At 42.1% G+C, this 18301-nt stretch overlaps 1 protein-coding gene across 1 annotated transcript in view; it reads right to left on the bottom strand.

The window, feature by feature from the left end:
- The window catches only part of kif19 (kinesin family member 19), a 79635-nt gene extending 65252 nt beyond the window's left edge, over nt 1-14383 (bottom strand). The window contains exons 1-2 of the mRNA XM_052478028.1: nt 13892-14383; nt 12199-12279 (exon numbers count right to left, since the gene is read on the bottom strand). Coding sequence (XP_052333988.1) covers nt 12199-12279; nt 13892-13930 — 120 coding nt within the window. The 5' untranslated portion in view covers nt 13931-14383. The remainder of the gene's footprint in view (nt 1-12198; nt 12280-13891) is intronic.
- Nucleotides 14384-18301: the final 3918 nt, after the last annotated feature.

Raw genomic sequence — 18301 nt, 5'->3', positions numbered from 1 at the left:
CCATTCTCCTGTGTGTGTGGGTGACAGCCCTGCCCTGCCTGTTAACTGGCCCTAAAGCTACAGGAGACATCCTGCATGGCACACAATACCACCCCACCCCGCACCAGATAGCCTGGCACAGTGATAATAGGACTAACACTTCACTCTTTTGGCACTCCATACATTTCCATAATTGTCGATTAAGCAATTTAGCATGGGAAGCTTATATCATAAAAATGTCTGGAAATGTACGGCATATTATTGCCTTATGTCAATACTGTGTCAAGTTATATTCTTTAAAGATTAGTGGCCTACATATCAAGTTTGAAAACTGCTGGGAACAGATTAGTATGTTCCCTCCTCTATAAGTCGGTCGGCTACCCTTTCTCAAAACTTATTTAAAAGGGCTGCTGGTGTGTGCCTATATAGCCTGAGCCATACAGTTACAGTAGATGAATGACTTACTGGCTCTGCTTATAGCCCACGTTGAAGCTAGCACAAATATAAGCTCAGTGAATCCAGTGAGACTGAGCTCATCTATATGGGACTTCCTGTTCTGTCCCTACAGGTGACTAAATCATGGGGGATGCGTTTATCCTATGGTGTAAATATAGACAGCGTTAATCAATGGTTAGGGTCGACAGTAGCGCCTGTTTGTCTCTCCATTTACTCATTGCTACCATGTAGGCTGAATACACACTCAGTGGCCAGAGGAAGAGAGGCCAGAGGAAGAGAAGATCAACTGTATTGAAGTGGGGGAAACACGTCTGGAAGTCATAACCCATATGTTACATAGGCTACGTGTGTCAAACCCTTATGATGTAACTGGAACGATGAGATAATGTTCTTCTTCTCTGTTTATGTTTTATTATTTCACTGCCATACTGTGTTGGATCTTGTCTATCCATCTTTTCTCAAGAGGACCACAACGGAAATAAAGTCCCAGACTTTATTGTGTGTCATTGATTTTATTCATGTGCATGTATTGCGTTTTCAAGTTTTATGTGTGCTTCTTTTTTTTATTTTTAAATGGCCGAATTAATAAACTAAACTAAAAACTAAAAAGTGAGTATACATCTAAATAAAATCTGCTACACCAGTGAGTAGTGACTGAACAGTAAGAATTGTATTTTGAAGTCTTCTCCACATTTTAACTGCTGTCTCTTGGTATAGTGGAGCCATAGCAGTAGATCATAACATGGTTATGTAAGTCTTTGTCTCCCATGTCCAGATGGTCCCTCCCCCCACACTGTAGGGTTCTGTTTTAATTAACATAATAACCACTAGCACTTAGCTATCCTCTCACATCATAATAATATCATTTAGTAGGTGCTTCAATTTATCCTATTTCACACTTTGTACAAGTGTGTACTTGAGTGAATTGAAAACAGTTTTTTTTTTGCATATCCCAACTCCCCCTCAGACACCCGCGAGGAGTGGAGTCACAGCAAGGGTTACACGATTTTGCTGGTGTCCCTGGAGAAATTGGGGTTAAGTGCCATGCACAACAACCAATTTTTCACCTTGTCGGCTCGGCTCAAGTATTAAAATCAGCGCTAGCTTTTGGTTACTGGCCAAACGCTCTAACCCTGGGACTACCTGCCACCCTATCTGGATAACGTCCCGACCAAAACTAGCCAACGTGCCAAAAACAAAGCTCACATATCACCAGCACTCATTTGAAACGCCCAAATGTCAAGTTAACCACTATTCTCAATGATGTCTTTCATAATACACTCCAATTCTGAGCTACCTCTGACTTTCCCTTGTCTTTCAAGGAGAGGAGGAACCTGATTCACCTCCAGACATGGCTCTGCTGGTTATCCTCACAACAGGTGGCTGGAGGTGGACTGGGTAGAATAGGGTTGTGGCTGGGAAGCTCCAAAGAGCAGGTGGCAGCCAGCAAGCTTAGCTGAGCTTCCCTCTAATGCCCCTAAGTGAGCTCATCTCATCCACCTCAGGCTTAGACGCTCGCCACTGAATCGTCTGAGAGAGAGAGAGAGAGAGAGAGAGAGAGAGAGAGAGGGGGGGACACAGAGAGAGAGAGAGAGAGAGAGAGAGAGAGAGAGAGAGAGAGAGAGGGACAGAGAGAGAGAGAGAGAGAGAGAGAGAGAGAGAGAGAGAGAGAGAGAGAGAGAGAGAGAGAGAGAGAGAGAGAGAGAGAGAGGAGAGAGAGAGAGAGAGAGGGTGGGTGGGTGGGTGGGACAAAGAGAGACAGAGCGTAGCCTCCACTAGCCAGCCACCAGCTAATCTGTCTCAACCTTACTTACCTGGAGGGAGAGAGCAGAGGGTGCCATAAGGTGCCTGTTGCACAAACACATTCAGGAGGAGGGTGCTTTATTCTTAGTTCGTCAGCGATTCTGTGTGTGTGTGTGTGTGTGTGTGTGTGTGTGTGTGTGTGTGTGTGTGTGTGTGTGTGTGTGTGTGTGTGTGTGTGTGTGTGTGTGTGTGTGTGTGTGTGTGTGTGTGTGTGTGTGTGTGTGCGTGTGTGTGTAAACTCCTGTGCATGGTAATCTCATAACCCCCTGGTGATGTAGGCTACATTGCATGTGTGTTACACTGTTGGTACACACAGCATGTTTATATACTGGATTCTTGAGTGTCCAAAACATTAAGAACTCCTGCTCTTTCCATGACATAGACTGATCAGGTGAATCCAGGTGAAAGCTATGATCCCTTGTTGATGTCACTTGTTAAATCCATTTCAATCACTGTAGATGAAAGGGAGACAGGTTAACCTTTTTGGGATAGGGGGCAGCATTTTCACTTTGGATGAATAGCGTGAACTGCCTCCTACTCTGTCCCAGATGCTAATATATGCATATTAGTATTTGCATTGGATAGAAAACACTCTGAAGTTTCTAAAACTGTTTGAATGATGTCTGTGAATATAACAGAACTCATATGGCAGGCGAAAACCTGAGAAAAATCCAACCAGGAAGTGGGACATCTGAGGTTTGTAGTCTTTCAAAACCTACTGAATACACATTGAGATATGGATAAAGTTGCACTTCCTACGGCTTTCACTAGATGTCAACCGTCTTTAGAAACTTGAATGAGGATTCTACTATAAAGGAGGGGCTCATGAGACCTTTGAGTCAGTGGTCTGAGCGCCGTTCTCAGATTACGCTTTTTCCGTAAAGTTCTTTTGAAATCTGACACAACGGTTGCATTAAGGAGAAGTCTATCTTTAATTCTGTAAATAACACTTGTATCTTTTATCAATGTTTACTATGAGTATTTCTGCAAAATCACCAGAATTTTTGGAATTACTGCACGTAAGGCGTCAATGTAAACTGAGATTTTTGGATATAAATATGCACATTATCGAACAAAACATACATGTAATGTGTAACATGATGTCCTATGAGTGTCATCTGATGAAGATCATCAAAGGTTAGTGATTCATTTCATCTATATTTCTGCTTTTTGTGACTCCTATCTTTGGCTGGAAAAATGGATGTGTGTTTTTTCGACTTGGATTTGACCTAACATAGACTTATGTTGTGCTATCGCTGTAACGTATTTTTGAAATCGGACACTATGCGTAGATTAACAAGATGTTAATCTTTCATTTGCTGTATTGGACTTGTTAATGGGTGAAAGTTACATATTTCCCAAAAATATTTTGGAATTTCGCTCGCTGCCTTTTCAGCGGAATGTTGTCGAGGGGTTCTGTGCTAGAAAGGGTGAAGAAGGATTTTTAAGCCTTGAGACAATTGAGACATGGATTGTGTGTGTATGTGTGCCTTTCAGAGGGTGAATGGGCAAGACAAAATATTTAAGTGCCTTTAAACGGGGTATGGTAGTAGGTGCCAGGCACACCGGTTCGTGTCAAGAACTGCAACACTGCTGGGTTTTTCATGCTCAACAGTTTCCCATGTATATAAAGAATGGTCCACCAGCCAAAGGACATCCAGCCAACTTGACAACTGTGGGAAGTGTTGGAGTCAACATGGGCCAGCATCCCCGTGGAGCGCTTTCGACACATCTGTCCATGCTCCGACGAATTCAGGGTGTTCTGAGGGCAAAAAGGGGGAGGGGGGATGTTCCTAATGTTTGGTACATATTATTCTTAGCATTCACTACATGACCAAAACTATGTGGACGCTTTCTTGTCAAATATCTCATTCCAAAATACTTGCTTACAAGCAAAAACTAAAGCAGGAAGCACCAGTGACTCGGTCAATAAGACAGTGGTCAGATGAAGCAGGTGCTAAGCTACAGGACTGTTTTGCTATCACAGACTGGAATATGTTCCGGGATTCTTCAGATGGCATTGAGGAGTACACCACATCAGTCACTGGCTTCATCAATAAGTGCATCGATGACTTCGTCTCCACAGTGAGTACGTACATACCCCTACCAGAAGCCATATATTATAGGCAACATCCGCACTGAGCTAAAGGGTATACAGTGGGGCAAAAAGGTATTTAGTCAGCCACCAATTGTGCAAGTTCTCCCACTTAAAAAGATGAGAGAGGCCTGCAATAGGTAAGCAGCTTGGTTTGAAGAAATCAACTGTGGGAGCAATTATTAAGAAATGGAAGACATACAAGACCACTGATAATCTCCTTCGATCTGGGGCTCCACGCAAGATCTCACCCCGTGGGGTCAAAATGATCACAAGAACGGTGAGCAAAAATCCCAGAAACACACTGGGGAGCCTAGTGAATGACCCGCAGAGAGCTGGGACCAAAGTAACAAAGCCTACCATCAGTAACACACTACGCCGCCAGGGACTCAAATCCTGCAGACCACTGCCAGACGTGTCCCCCTGCTTAAGCCAGTACATGTCCAGTACATGTCCAGGCCTGTCTGAAGTTTGCTAGAGAGCATTTGGATGATCCAGAAGAAGATTGGGAGAATGTCATATGGTCAGATGTAACCAAAATAGAACTTTTTGGTAAAAACTCAACTCGTCGTGTTTGGAGGACAAAGAATGCTGAGTTGCATCCAAAGAACACCATACCTACTGTGAAGCATGGGGGTGGAAACATCATGCTTTGGGGCTGGTTTTCTGCAAAGGGACCAGGACGACTGATCCGTGTAAAGGAAAGAATGAATGGGGCCATGTATCATGAGATTTTAAGTGAAAACCTCCTTCCATCAGCAAGGGCATTGAAGATGAAATGTGGCTGGGTCTTTCAGCATGACAATGATCGCAAACACACCGCCCGGGCAACGAAGGAGTGGCTTCGTAAGAAGCATTTCAAGTGGCCTAGCCAGTCTCCTGATCTCAACCCAATAGAAAATCTTTGGAGGGAGTTGAAAGTCCGTGTTGCCCAGCAACAGCCCCAAAACATCACTGCTCTAGAGGAGATCTGCATGGAGGAATGGGCCAAAATACCAGCAACAGTGTGTGAACACCTTGTGAAGACTTACAGAAAATGTTTGACCTCTTGTCATTGCCAGCAAATGGTATATAACAAAGTATTGAGATAAACTTTTGTTATTGACCAAATACTTTTTTCCACCATAATTTGCAAATACATTCATTAAAAATCCTACAATGTGATTTTCTGGATTTTCCCCCCTCATTATTTCTGTCATAGTTGAAGTGTACATATGATGAAAATTACAGGCCTCTCTCATATTTTAAAGTGGGAGAACTTGCACAATTGGTGGCTGACTAAATACTTTTTGCCCCACTGTAGCTGCCGCTTTCAAGGAGCGGAACTATAACCCAGAAGCTAAAAATAAATCCTGCTTTGCCATCCGACGAACCATCAAACAGGCAAAGTGTCAACACAGCACTAAGATTGAATCGTACTACCCTGGCTCCAAAGTGGCAGGGCTTGCAAACTATTAAAGACTACAAAGGGTAGCACAGCCGCGAAGTGCCCAGTGACACGAGCCTACCAGACGAGCTAAATTACTTCTATGTTCGCTGCAAGACAAGTACAGTTGCATCAAAGCTGGAACCGGGAGACTGAAAAACAGCTTCTATCCTAAGGCCATCAGACTGCTAAAGAGCCATCACTAGCACATCAGAGGCGGCTGCCTATAGACATAGATTAGGAATCACTGGCGACTTTTAGAAATAGATCACTAGCCACTTTAATAATGACCACTTTCCAGCTTCTACATCTGGATTGCTTGCTGTTTGGGGTTTTAGGCTGGGTTTCTGTACAGCACTTTGTGACATCAGCTGATGAAGAAGGGCTTTATAAATAAATGTGATTTTATTTTGATTTTAACTAGTGATGCATCGATATGACATTTTTGGCCGATACCAATATCCAATATTTTCCTTGCCAAAAAAACTTGATACCGATACCCAATATTTAAAATTTTAGCAGCCTTTTAAGCATTCAAATACAGTTAAATAGTTAATACACACACATGGATGCAGCGGTCTAAGACACTGCATCTCACTGCAAGAGACATCACTACAGTCCCTTGTTCGAATCCAGGCTGTATCACATCCAGCCGTGATTGGGAGTCCCATAGGGCCGTCATTGTAAATAATAATTTGTTCTTAACTGACTTGCCAGGTTAAATAAAGGTTACACACACACCACACTGACCAAAAAGTTATTGTCACGCCCTGACCTGAGTATTCTTTGTTTTCTTTATATATTTTGGTTAGGTCAGGGTGTGACGTGGGTGATGTATGTGTTTTTCTACTGTCTAGGGTTTTTTGTAGGTTTATGGTGTTGTTTACCATCTAGGTGTTTATGTATGTCTATGGTTGCCTAGATTGGTTCTCAATTAGAGGTAGCTGTTTATCGTTGTCTCTGATTGGGAACCATATTTAGGCAGCCATCTTCTTTGGGTATTTCGTGGGTTATTGTCTATGTGATGTTGCATGTTTGCACTCAGTTTTGATAGTGGTTATGTTGTTTGTTTGTTTAGTGTACTTAATGTTTTTTCATCTTTCATTAAAAAGATGTATTCACATCACGCTGCGCTTTGGTCTCCTCACTACGACGATCGTGACAGTTATTTTGCTGGCATTTACAGTACATATGTCTCCATTACCAGTAAAACATAATCAAAACCTATTTCTTTCACTTAATTGCTGTGCTGTTTTATTGTTCATTTGTTCAGTCGTTTCATTCTCAACCAGGATTTCATCATACATGTCAAGCAGTGAAGTTTCAGCTCTGTCTGTCTATGGCCACTCTTCCTCGGTGCGCACTGTGCTTGTATCCGTTTCCATCTTGTTCAGCTGTGCATGTAACATTTCACGTAAACCCTGTTTCTTATCTGCGTCGAAGTAGCGGTCCTTGTACATAGCATTGAGCATGGTGAAGAAACAGTAAAGAGAGAATGCCACCGAATTGCTTGTTCACAGCCTTGGTAGTTTTGTTGAGCAGGCATTTCAATGCCATGACAGAGGGTATCACGTCTGCTGCAGGCGCAGTTGATGAGCTTATTTCTGGAGTCAGTTGATCGAATGGAGCTAGGAGTGTGTTCATGTTTCCAAGTTTCAAACATGTTCTCAAATGCCATTGAAATGACAGCAGCGATAAGACACATTTATGAGCATGAAATACGACTTTACCCAGTACAAAATCCTCAACGACCCACTGTGCTGTCAGACTCAGCATGCTCACGGGGCTGATATAGGTGGTCCAAATGTCAGTCGTGAAGCTAATAGCAGTGACGCTATTACTGTGTAACTCAGGTAGGGCAACATTTTTAAAATTGTGCACTTGGTAGTGTGTACGTGTACCGGTGCTCGACCAGTCGGCGAAAGCCTACATCACCCACGACAGAGAATGGTTGATTGTCAAGGGAAATGAATTCCATTATATTGGCATTATTGGATTTTGCCTTTGAGTTGTCTTGCTGAAATGTTCTTACTCTTTCAAATGACTGTTCGACTTGTTGACAGCTCAATCCACATACACAGCAGACATTGTGGGCTAGGTTAGGAATGATGTGTTGCACGTGTAGCTCTAAATTTTACGTGGCATCATTACATCATGTACCTACGTTATATCAGCGTTGACATCGGTTTTACACAGGTGTTAAACTATACTTCGGGCCGATGTCGATGTTCGCATTTTTAGCTAATAATCGTAGCTAATATATCGTGATATATCGTGCATCCATCCATAGTTTGAACCCTGAATACCAACACGAAGTGGAGAAGAAAACTACCCTCTCGGACCATCACTGGTACGGTTGATTAGCTGTCCTAACAAAAGTATCTAGAAAAGTGAACTTAAGTGGGACGGGTGAACGACCGCTTTTGGACAATCGGAGTCTTACAAGCGTGACGCGAAAATGCCCAACAGCGAACCAAGGCAATGACACATAAATACATTAATGATTTCTTACTCCAAACCGATGGCGGTTCGTGTGCAAGGTATATGATTACCGTGAGAATAGTTTCTAAAATGTATCAACGATAAGTGTTTATTTTTCTCTCTCTCGCACTCTCCCTTCTTCTCCATCTCCTTTTGTAAAAAGACACCATATTGTGTCAGTCCGCTAGGGATGGTATCCTGTGTTATCATTTAGTTAGCTAGTAAATAAATAAATTAAACCAATATGTGTAGTACTGACTCATAAGTACGGCTGAGGTTTTTGCAGATGCAAGGAGGTTACAACTGTTCAGAATCATATGATAAGAGGTTATGATTAATATGTTCACTGCTTTATGGATGTGATAGGTAAAGACCTTTGGAGTTTAATTTGGGAGATGGTAACTCTTTAAACAACTGCTCTCATGGTGCCCCAAATCCTAATTATTTAATTTTTACATTATTAATTTCATCGGGTAACAATTAAACATAGTTGATTAGATAAAAAACAGTCAATGAAAGATTAATGAAAGTAAAGTCATGACAACCTCTGGTAAATTCAATTGATTGGACATGACTTGGAAAGTCACACACCCACCTGTCTATATAAGGTCCCACAATTGACAGTGCATGTCAGAACAAAAACCAAGCGATTGAGGTTGAAGGAATTGTCCATAGAGCTCCGAGACAGGATTGTGTCGAGGCACAGATCTGGACAAGGGTACGAAAATATTTCTGCAGCATTGAAGTTCCCCAAGAACACAGTGGCTTCCATCATTCCTAAATGGAATAAGTTTGGAACCACCAAGACTCTTCCTAGAGCTGGCCACCCGTTCAAACTCAGCAATCGGGGAGTCGGGCTTTGGTGACCAAGAACCCGATGGTCACTTTGACAGAGCTCCAGAGTTCCTCTGTGGAGATGTGAGAACATCTAGAAGGACAACCATCTCTGCAGCACTCCACCAATCAGGCCTTTATGGTAGAGTGGCCAGATGGAAACCGCTCCTCAGTAAAAGGCACATGACCACCCGCTTGGAATTTGCCAAAAGGACTCTCAGACCTTGAGAAACAAGATTCTCTGGTCTGATGAAACCAAGATTGAACTCTTTGTGTCACACCCTGATCTGTTTCACCTGCCCTTGTGATTGTCTCCACCCACTCCAGGTGTTGCTTATTTTCCCTGGAGGATTTATCCCTGTGTTTCCTGTCTCTCTGTGCCAGTTCGTCTTGTATGTTCAAGTCAACCAGCGTGTTTTTTCCTGTGCGCCTGCTTTTCTATTCTCTTCTACTAATTCTCCCGGTTTTGACCTTTGCCTGTTTTCTGGACTCCATTCCCGCCTACCTGACCATTCTGCCTGCCCTGACCTCGAGTCTGCCTGCCATTCTGAACCTCTGGAACTCTGAACTGGATTTTACCTTTTGCCTGTCCATTCTCTTGCCTACCCCTTTTGCATTGTTAATAAACATCTTGGACTCTAACCATCTGCCTCCTGTGTGTGCATCTGGGTCTCGCCTTGTGCCCTTATACTTTGGCCTGAATGCCAAGCCTCACATCTGGAGGAAAGCTGGCACCGTCTTTACGGTGAAGCACAGTGGTGGGGATGTTTATCAGCAGCAGGGACTGGGAGACTAGTCAGGATCGAGGTAAAGATGAATGGAGCAATTTACAGAGAGATCGTTGATGAAAACCTGCTCCAGAGCGCTCAGGACCTCAGACTGAGGCAAAGGTTCACCTTCCAACAGGACAACGACCTTAAGCACACAGCCAAGACAATGCAGGAGTGGCTTCGGGACAAGTTACTTCAACAAAGTACTGAGTAAAGGGTATGAATAGTTATGTAAATGTAATATAAGTGTTTTTATTTTAAATAAATTAGCAAAATGAAATAAAACCTATTTTTGCTTTGTCAATATGGGGTATTGTGTGAAGATAGATGAGGAAAAAAACAATTTAATCAATTTTAGAATAGGACTGTAACATAACAAATGGAAAAAAGTCTGAAGGCACTGTATACGTAGAGATTGTGATTTGGATTACTGATACAGTGCTATTTGGGATGTTAACTGGAATCCTCCTGACATTCATGATTTGTTGCTTCTAGTTTTTATTATAAATTTGTTAGACTTTTTTGTTACTGCACTGTTAGGAGCAAGTAACACAACTCCCTCCCTCTCTCCCTCCACAGGAACACATAGTCTTATAAGCCCTTTATCAGGTAAGAGGCAAACACTACGCAGTACACACACACACACACAATACCCCGCACACTGTCTCCACAACCTGTTTTTGTATTGTAGTGACTATAAGCCCTTGGCTGCAAACACACAGAGACCTAAGATAACCTGCTAGGCTGTTACTCTACACAGATGAACCACTCACAAAATAATAATATAATATATATAATAATATCACCTTGCCTTTGTTTTTCAATAGCATAACATCAACAGTGTACGTAGAGGTTACATTTTGTTTAATTCTACTGTGACAATAAAAATGTTTCACCAATAATGTTGACAATAATGTTGTAAAGGGAAAATAACATTGCTTGCTACCTTGCTCTCCAACCAAGGTGCATGGATTGAGGAGCTAACAGAAGAACTGTTGTTCACTGTAAAAAGCAGGGCTGTGTCAGCAATAATACACCATCACAATGGGCCTATCACACTTAGCTTACTCCTGCTGGTGTCATCAAGGCAGAGGGAGAGTTGCTGGGTTAATAAGTCTGGTTGTAGGTTAATTGAATTGCTTTTGAGAGCCACAGACAGAGAGTACGCCAGGTCTCAGTCCCTCCAGTCCCTCACTCACAATTAATGCTGATTATTTCCAGTTTAACTGTGGCACCACCTTCCATGCAGTCAAAGACTTTGACTGAAATGAACAACAAATTAGTGATGACAGACTTATTATTATGTGAACCGTGTCAAATCTTTCACCAGCAAAACCAATGTTATCTTACCCTGGAGTGTTTCTGCTCTCCTAACTCCTCATGGAATTGTCATTCCAAACATAAGTTTAACAACATCTCGTCCCTACAGCAGATCACCCACTAAGACCTAAACCAGTTTATTCTCAGTGGTATTAACACCTCAACCATATCGCAGTCATAATACTGCTGATTATCATCATCATCATTCTCACCCTCCTTCTTATCATCATCACATCAGAAGAATTACTACGTGGTATCCAAGTTGTCTCCATGAGGGACACACCTGGAGGCTTCTAATTGGCTCCAGGTAAATATGCTCCCCAAGGACCCTATAGGAGCCCTGCCTTTCCCTGTGCTGTATATCATGGATTAACTTCCTTTGGTTGGGGTCATGCTTTGAAATGAGTAAAACTGGAATTGGTATTTCAGTTAAATACATGGACTGCATGTAAATAGAATGACCGCCAAATAAGCTCATAATAATAATTCTCTATGTTCATAATAGTGGCAGAATGATAAATGGTGGTTCTCAAATAGCAGTTCCATCAAGGATAGGAGCATTCAATAACGGCACAAGCTGTTTCACACACATCATGTCCTCCTTTGATACAGTCCAGACATGTCTTCTTTCATCAGAATTAATCCAATTTCCATCCTCTATGAGAGAGGTCACTCTCTAAACTATAACAATCCACTGAATCACAATACAGAGCCATCCGCACGCATCTCTCTCTCTCTCACACACACACACACACACACACACACGCACACGCACACGCACACGCACACACACACACACAGTGATCGACCTCACTTGGTTAAGACCAGCTATACTGTGCTGCGCTGCTGTGAACAGTGCATGCACCTGCAGATACATTATATATGTGAAGCAGGCCTTGTGACTGGATGCGAGAGAGGCCTGGAACAACTTGCGAGCTTGCACAGACACACACACACACACACACACACACACACGCAAGAATGAGCACGCATGAACACACACACAAACACACACATACGGCGGGTCATCTAACCTGGTTGTCCACTCTGTGGGCCACTATGGTGGCTGCCTCTTCCCGCTCAGAATCGCTGAGGGGTCTGATCCTCAGGGCCACCTGGGAGACACACAGGTTGAAAAACACAGTCTTAGAGCTCTCACAATTAGAGCAACACACAACTACACTAACACAGGTTTAGACCTTTCACAGAGAAACACACAAAAACAACACAGGGTTAAAGATTTCACAGAGACACACAGGTAGAAGACGGTTAGAGCTTTCAGAGAGAGACACAGTGACGACAACACAGGGTTAGATATTTCACAGAGAGAACAGTGCAAGGTTAGAGCTTTCACAGTTAGAACTTAGTGGTCCTTCTGTGGCTCAGTTGGTAGAGCATGGCGTTAGCCAGGGTAGTGGGTTCGATTCCCGGGACCACCCATACGTAGAATGTATGCACACATGACTGTAAGTCGCTTTGGATAAAAGCGTCTGCAAATGGCATATATTATTATTATTATTTATTATATTAACTTTCACAGTGCTTTGAAAAGGTTAGAGCTTTCACAGTACATAACAGAACAGCATCTTCATTCACACCACAGCAATAATCTTGAATCTTGATGTCATTCACAAGTCAACAAGAGCAAAGGATAAAGTAAATGATCATGGTTACCCTCTGTTTTTAACAGAGTAATTTAACTTGTGTAATGTCACTATGACATGAGCCTCTCTCCATCTATTGTCCTGAAGATCTCTCTCTCTCCGTCAAAACACTATTCAGGGGTGGGGTGGGACATTATGATACTTAGACCAAGACAGACCAATGTATAGACTGATAACCCCTCCACACGTTATAAAACTATTAGATAATCAGGGCTGCAGCGGTGCATAGAAAACAGTCTCTGAGTTGATACCGTCGGACTGAATCGGCCACCTGGTGTGAATGTATTGCAGAATGAAATAGTAGGGCGGTAGTGTTGTTTGTTAGTGAAATAGGTAACTAATGTTATGTTATTAGAGGGATGAGGCAGATGTGGCAGAGTCAAGACATCATGTTTAGTGGGTAGATATGGAATGATACAGGCCATAAATCCAGCTCTTGACATTGACCCATATGAATTCAACCTTTACAGGACAATGCAGTCATTCCACAGACAATGGGGATTGATATTGATATTTTCCATCACCAGTGCTGTGGAGCTAGTCAGTGTATGACATAGTGGAGAAGATGAGAGACTGGGGAACTGAAATGAGCCATGTTAATAATTCAGATATGGTATATTACACAGGCTGGAACCACTGGGAAAGAATACAGTCTGTGTGGAGATGGCCAACTATTAACTTATGACATGGGAATTCAATGTTAAAGGTAAACAAATGTCTCCATATGTGACTGAGGCAAGAGGTACTGTAATAAAAGGCATCATTTGCTTAGTAATGTAATTTAGGCTATAATAAACTTGTATTGTATTTTATTTTATTCTAATTGTTGATGTGGGCTATCTGAATAAAATACCAGGTTGAGTGGCATTCATCTCAGCAACCCAGAACCAACGGGCATATAGACTACAATCTAGTCTACACAATTATCTAAAGTCACGACTTCCATGTGGTATATTACACTTAAATGATCCCATACCGGTAGGCTATACAACATTACTGCTGTTCTTGCAGTAATAGTAAACAGATATGATGATGTATAGGTAGGCTACGGTATTGTACTTACTGTTAGTTGGTGGTCCTTTGATTCGCCAGTGTCCTTCATGGCCACTTGTAGTTGGAGTGTCCTCGACTTGTTAGAAAATAGTGGCCGTCTATACAGGTTACTAAACTGGACATCGGTCAGACATCCTGCACAATATCTGCACGACCCCTCTCAAAACCACCTGTACTACTTGTCAATGTAGCCTACAAACAAACCTCTACCTTTCCGCGTCAAAATAGTTGGGATCATTCTTTTACGGTTAAATAAACGCCACTCCACTCGCCAAATGTGCGCTCTTTCAAGCCTGATATAACCGTGTAAAACGAGTACATTCTGTTTAATATATTCTGTTTAAAGAAATAATTAGGTTGTTTATTCACCCATGTCTTTGAAAACAGACAAGGATACCGACGAGAATGCGGACGGAGAAAGGCAGGTGTCGACCTGTCTACTAGAACTGTCCTTTTATTCTCATTCACTCTCGCCTTTTCTTTTCTCCTCTGACGACTCGTGAGTTGTCTTCCTGGATACCCGAGATCAGAAGCACAGTAGCACAGAGGCGCGTAAAACACGGTTGCTTCTTCGATTTGCCGCAGACCAATGACGACATCTGGTGGACAAATCCTTGGCGCACAAAATTGCGCAAATGGCTCACCAAATTACGTTGATGCCCTTGCTTTCCCGCCAGATTTAAATATTTGACTGCGGTTTCGAGAATAACATAATCAATTATAAAACACGTTTAAGAAAGGCATCTGTGCCAAATGATTTCTTAACACCGAAAAGTGCTTATTTTGTTTGGCAACATTGTTAATGTATATATTTTTAAAATCCACATGTACAGTATTCACATGGGCCAGATGTTTAAACTTGTTAAACACTGTTTGGGTTACTACATGATTTCATGTGTTATTTCATAGTTTTGATGTTTTCATTATTATTCTACAATATAGAAAATAGTACAAATAAAGAAAACACCTGGAATGAGTAGCTGTGTCCAAACGTTTGACTGGAACTGTATATACATTACATTTACATTTAAGTCATTTAGCAGACGCTCTTATCCAGAGCGACTTACACATTGGTGCATTCACCTTATGACATCCAGTGGAACAGCCACTTTACAATAGTGCATCTAAATCTTTTAGGGGTGAGAAGGATTACTTATCCTATATACAGTATATACTGTATATCAAATAATTAAACATGAATAACAACTCAATAGAATGATTGAGTTCCACATGACTCATTAAGAATGTCTCTATTATAGAAAATGCCTTGCTGTCTTTATTTGATTGATTCGAGATGACAATACAGATGACATGTGGAACATCATGTTGTTACGGTGTTCCGTCTCTGACTTCTTTCTCTTCACAGACACCTTTCTCATAATGATATTACATCATTGGTTTGTGAGCACAGAATGTACTGTATATACCTGTAAGTATTTGACAACTAAATAAGAAGTAAACATTGCTTTTCGACATCACTGAAAATTCAAAATTACCAACAATTCATTCCATTCACTCCTATTTTCTAATTATAAAATATTTTTGTCATGGAAGATTTTCTGTTTTTATGAGGATAAACACATTTCAAAAGCACCACCACAGCACAGATTAATATTTGAGGAAAATTCTATTTAGTCAGATTTACAGGTTACACATTTGGTATTCTCTAGACGAGCTTACTCAGCAAAAAAAGAAACGTCCCTTTTTCAGGACCCTGTCTTTGAAAGACAATTCGTAAAAATCCAAATAACTTCACAGATCTTCATCGTAAAGGGTTTAAACACTGTTTCCCATGCTTGTTGAATGAACCATAAACAATTAATGAACATGCACATGTAGAACGTTCGTTAAGACACTAACAGCTTACAGACGGTAGGGAATTATGGTCACAGTTATGAAAACTTAGAGGACACTAAAGAGGCCTTTCTACTGACTCTGAAAAACACCAAAAGAACGATGCCCAGGGTCCCTGCTCATCTGCGTGAACGTGCCTTAGGCATGCTGCAAGGAGGCATGAGGACTGCAGATGTGGCCAGGGAAATAAATTAAATAAAAGCAAATGCTAGCTTTTTCAAACAGAAAAAGCTAGCCTGCAGCACTAATTCCAAAAGGTTTTGGGACATTGTAAAGTCCACGGAGAATAAGAGCACCTCCTCCCAGCTGCCCACTGCACTGAGGCTAGGAAACACTGTCACCACCGATAAATCCACGATAATCGTGAATTTCAATAAGCATTTCTCTATGGCTGGCTATGCTTTACACCCTGATACCCCAACCTCGGCCAACAGCTTAGCACCCCCGCAGCAACTAGACCGAGCCCCCCGCTTCTTCTTCACCCAAATCCAGACAGCTGATGTTCTGAAAGAGCTGAAAAATCTGGATCCCTACAAATCAACTGGGCTAGACAATGTGGAACCTCTCTTCCTAAAATTATCCGCCGCCATTGTTACAACCCCTATTACTAGTCTGTTCAACCTCTCTTGGGTATCATCTGAGATTTATAAAGATTGGAAAGCGGCCGCGCTCATCCCCCTCTTCAAAGGGGGAGACACTCAAGACCCAAACTGTTACAGACCTAAATCCATCCTGCCCTGCCTTTCTAGTCTTCAAAAGCCAAGTGAACAAACAGATAACAACCATTTTGAATCCCACCATACCTTCTCCCCTTGCAATCTGGTTTCTGAGCTGGTCACGGATGCATCTCAGCCACGCTCAAGGTACTAAACGATATTATAAACGCCATCGATAAAAGACAGTACTGTGCAGCCGTCTTCATCGACATGGCTAAGGCTTTTGACTCTGTCAATCATCGTATTTTTATCGGCAGACTCAACAGCCTTGGTTTCTCTAATGACTGCCTCGCCTGGTTCACTAACTACTTCTCAGATAGAGTTCAGTGTGTCAAATCAGAGGGCCTGTTGTCCGGAACTCTGGCAGTCTCTATGGGGGTGCCACAGGGTTTAATTCTCGGCCTGACTCTTTTCTCTTGCTGCGGGTGATCCTCTGATCCACCTCCACGCAGAAGACACCATTCTGTCTACATCTGACCCTTCTTTCGGACACTGTGTTAACAAACCTCCAAACCTTAACACTCCTTCCGTGGCCTCCAACTGCTCTTCAATGCTAATAAAACTAAATGCACGCTCTTCAACCGATCGCTGCCCACACCCACCCGCCCGACAAGCATCACTACTCTGGACAGTTCTGACTTAGAATATGTGGACAATGACAAATACTGAGGTGTCTGGCTAGACTGTAAACTCTCCTTCCAGACTCACACTAAGCATCTCCAATCCAAAATGAAATCTAGAATCAGCTTCCTATTTCGCAAAAAAAGCCTCCTTCACTCATGCTGCCAAACATACTGACTATCCTACCGATCCTCGACTTCGGCGATGTCATTTACAAAATAGCCTCCAACACTCTACTCAGCAAATTGGGTGCAGTCTATCACAGTGCCATCCATTTTGTTACCAAAGTCCCATATACTGCCCTCCACTGTGACCTGTATGCTCTCGTTGGCTGGACCTCACTACATATTAGTCACCAAAACCACTGGCTCCAGGTCATCTATAAGTCTTTGCTAGGTAAAGCTCCACCTTATCTCAGCTCTCTGGTCACCATAGCAACATCCACCCATAGCACCCGCTCCAGTAGGAATATTTCACTGGTCATCCCCAAAGCCAACACCTCCTCTGGCCGCCTTTCCTTAGTTCTCTGCTGTAAGTGACTGGATCGAATTGCAAAAATCACTGAAGCTGGAGACTTATATCTCCCTTACTAACTTTAAGCGTCAGCTGTCAGAACAGCTTACCGATCGCTGCAGCTGTACACAGCCCATCTGAAAATAGCCCATCCAACCAGCTACCTACCTCATTCCCATATTTGATTTTGTTTTTCTGCTCTTTAGCACACCAGTATTTCTACTTGAACCTCATCTGCACATATATCACTCCAGTGTAAATTGCTAAATGGTAATTACTTTGCTACTATTGGCCTATTTAGTGCCTTACCTCCTTACTTCATTTGCACACACCGTATACAGATTTTTCTATTGTTATTGACTCCACGTTTGTTTATCTCATGTGTAACTCTGTGTTGTTGTTTAAGTCACACTGCTTTCCTTTATCTTGGCCAGGTCCCAGTTGTAAATGAGAACTTGTTCTCAACTGGCCTACCTGGTTAAATAAAGGTGAAAAAAAAAAAAAAAATACTGACTGTTACTTTAGATTTTGACCCCCTCTTTGTTTAGGGATACATTATTCAATTTCTGTTAGTCACATGTCTGTGGAACTTGTTCAGTTTATGTCTCAGTTGTTGAATTTTGTTATGTTCATACAAATATTTGCACATGTTAAGTTTGCTGAAAAAAACGCAGTTGATAGTGAGAGGACGTTTCTTTTTTTGCTGAGTTTATATA

This window comes from Oncorhynchus keta, chromosome 24, assembly GCF_023373465.1.
Source record: "Oncorhynchus keta strain PuntledgeMale-10-30-2019 chromosome 24, Oket_V2, whole genome shotgun sequence".
In the NCBI taxonomy this organism is placed as follows: Eukaryota; Metazoa; Chordata; class Actinopteri; order Salmoniformes; family Salmonidae; genus Oncorhynchus; species Oncorhynchus keta.
Note: the sequence above shows the minus strand (reverse complement) of the source record. Positions and strands in the feature narration are given on the sequence as shown.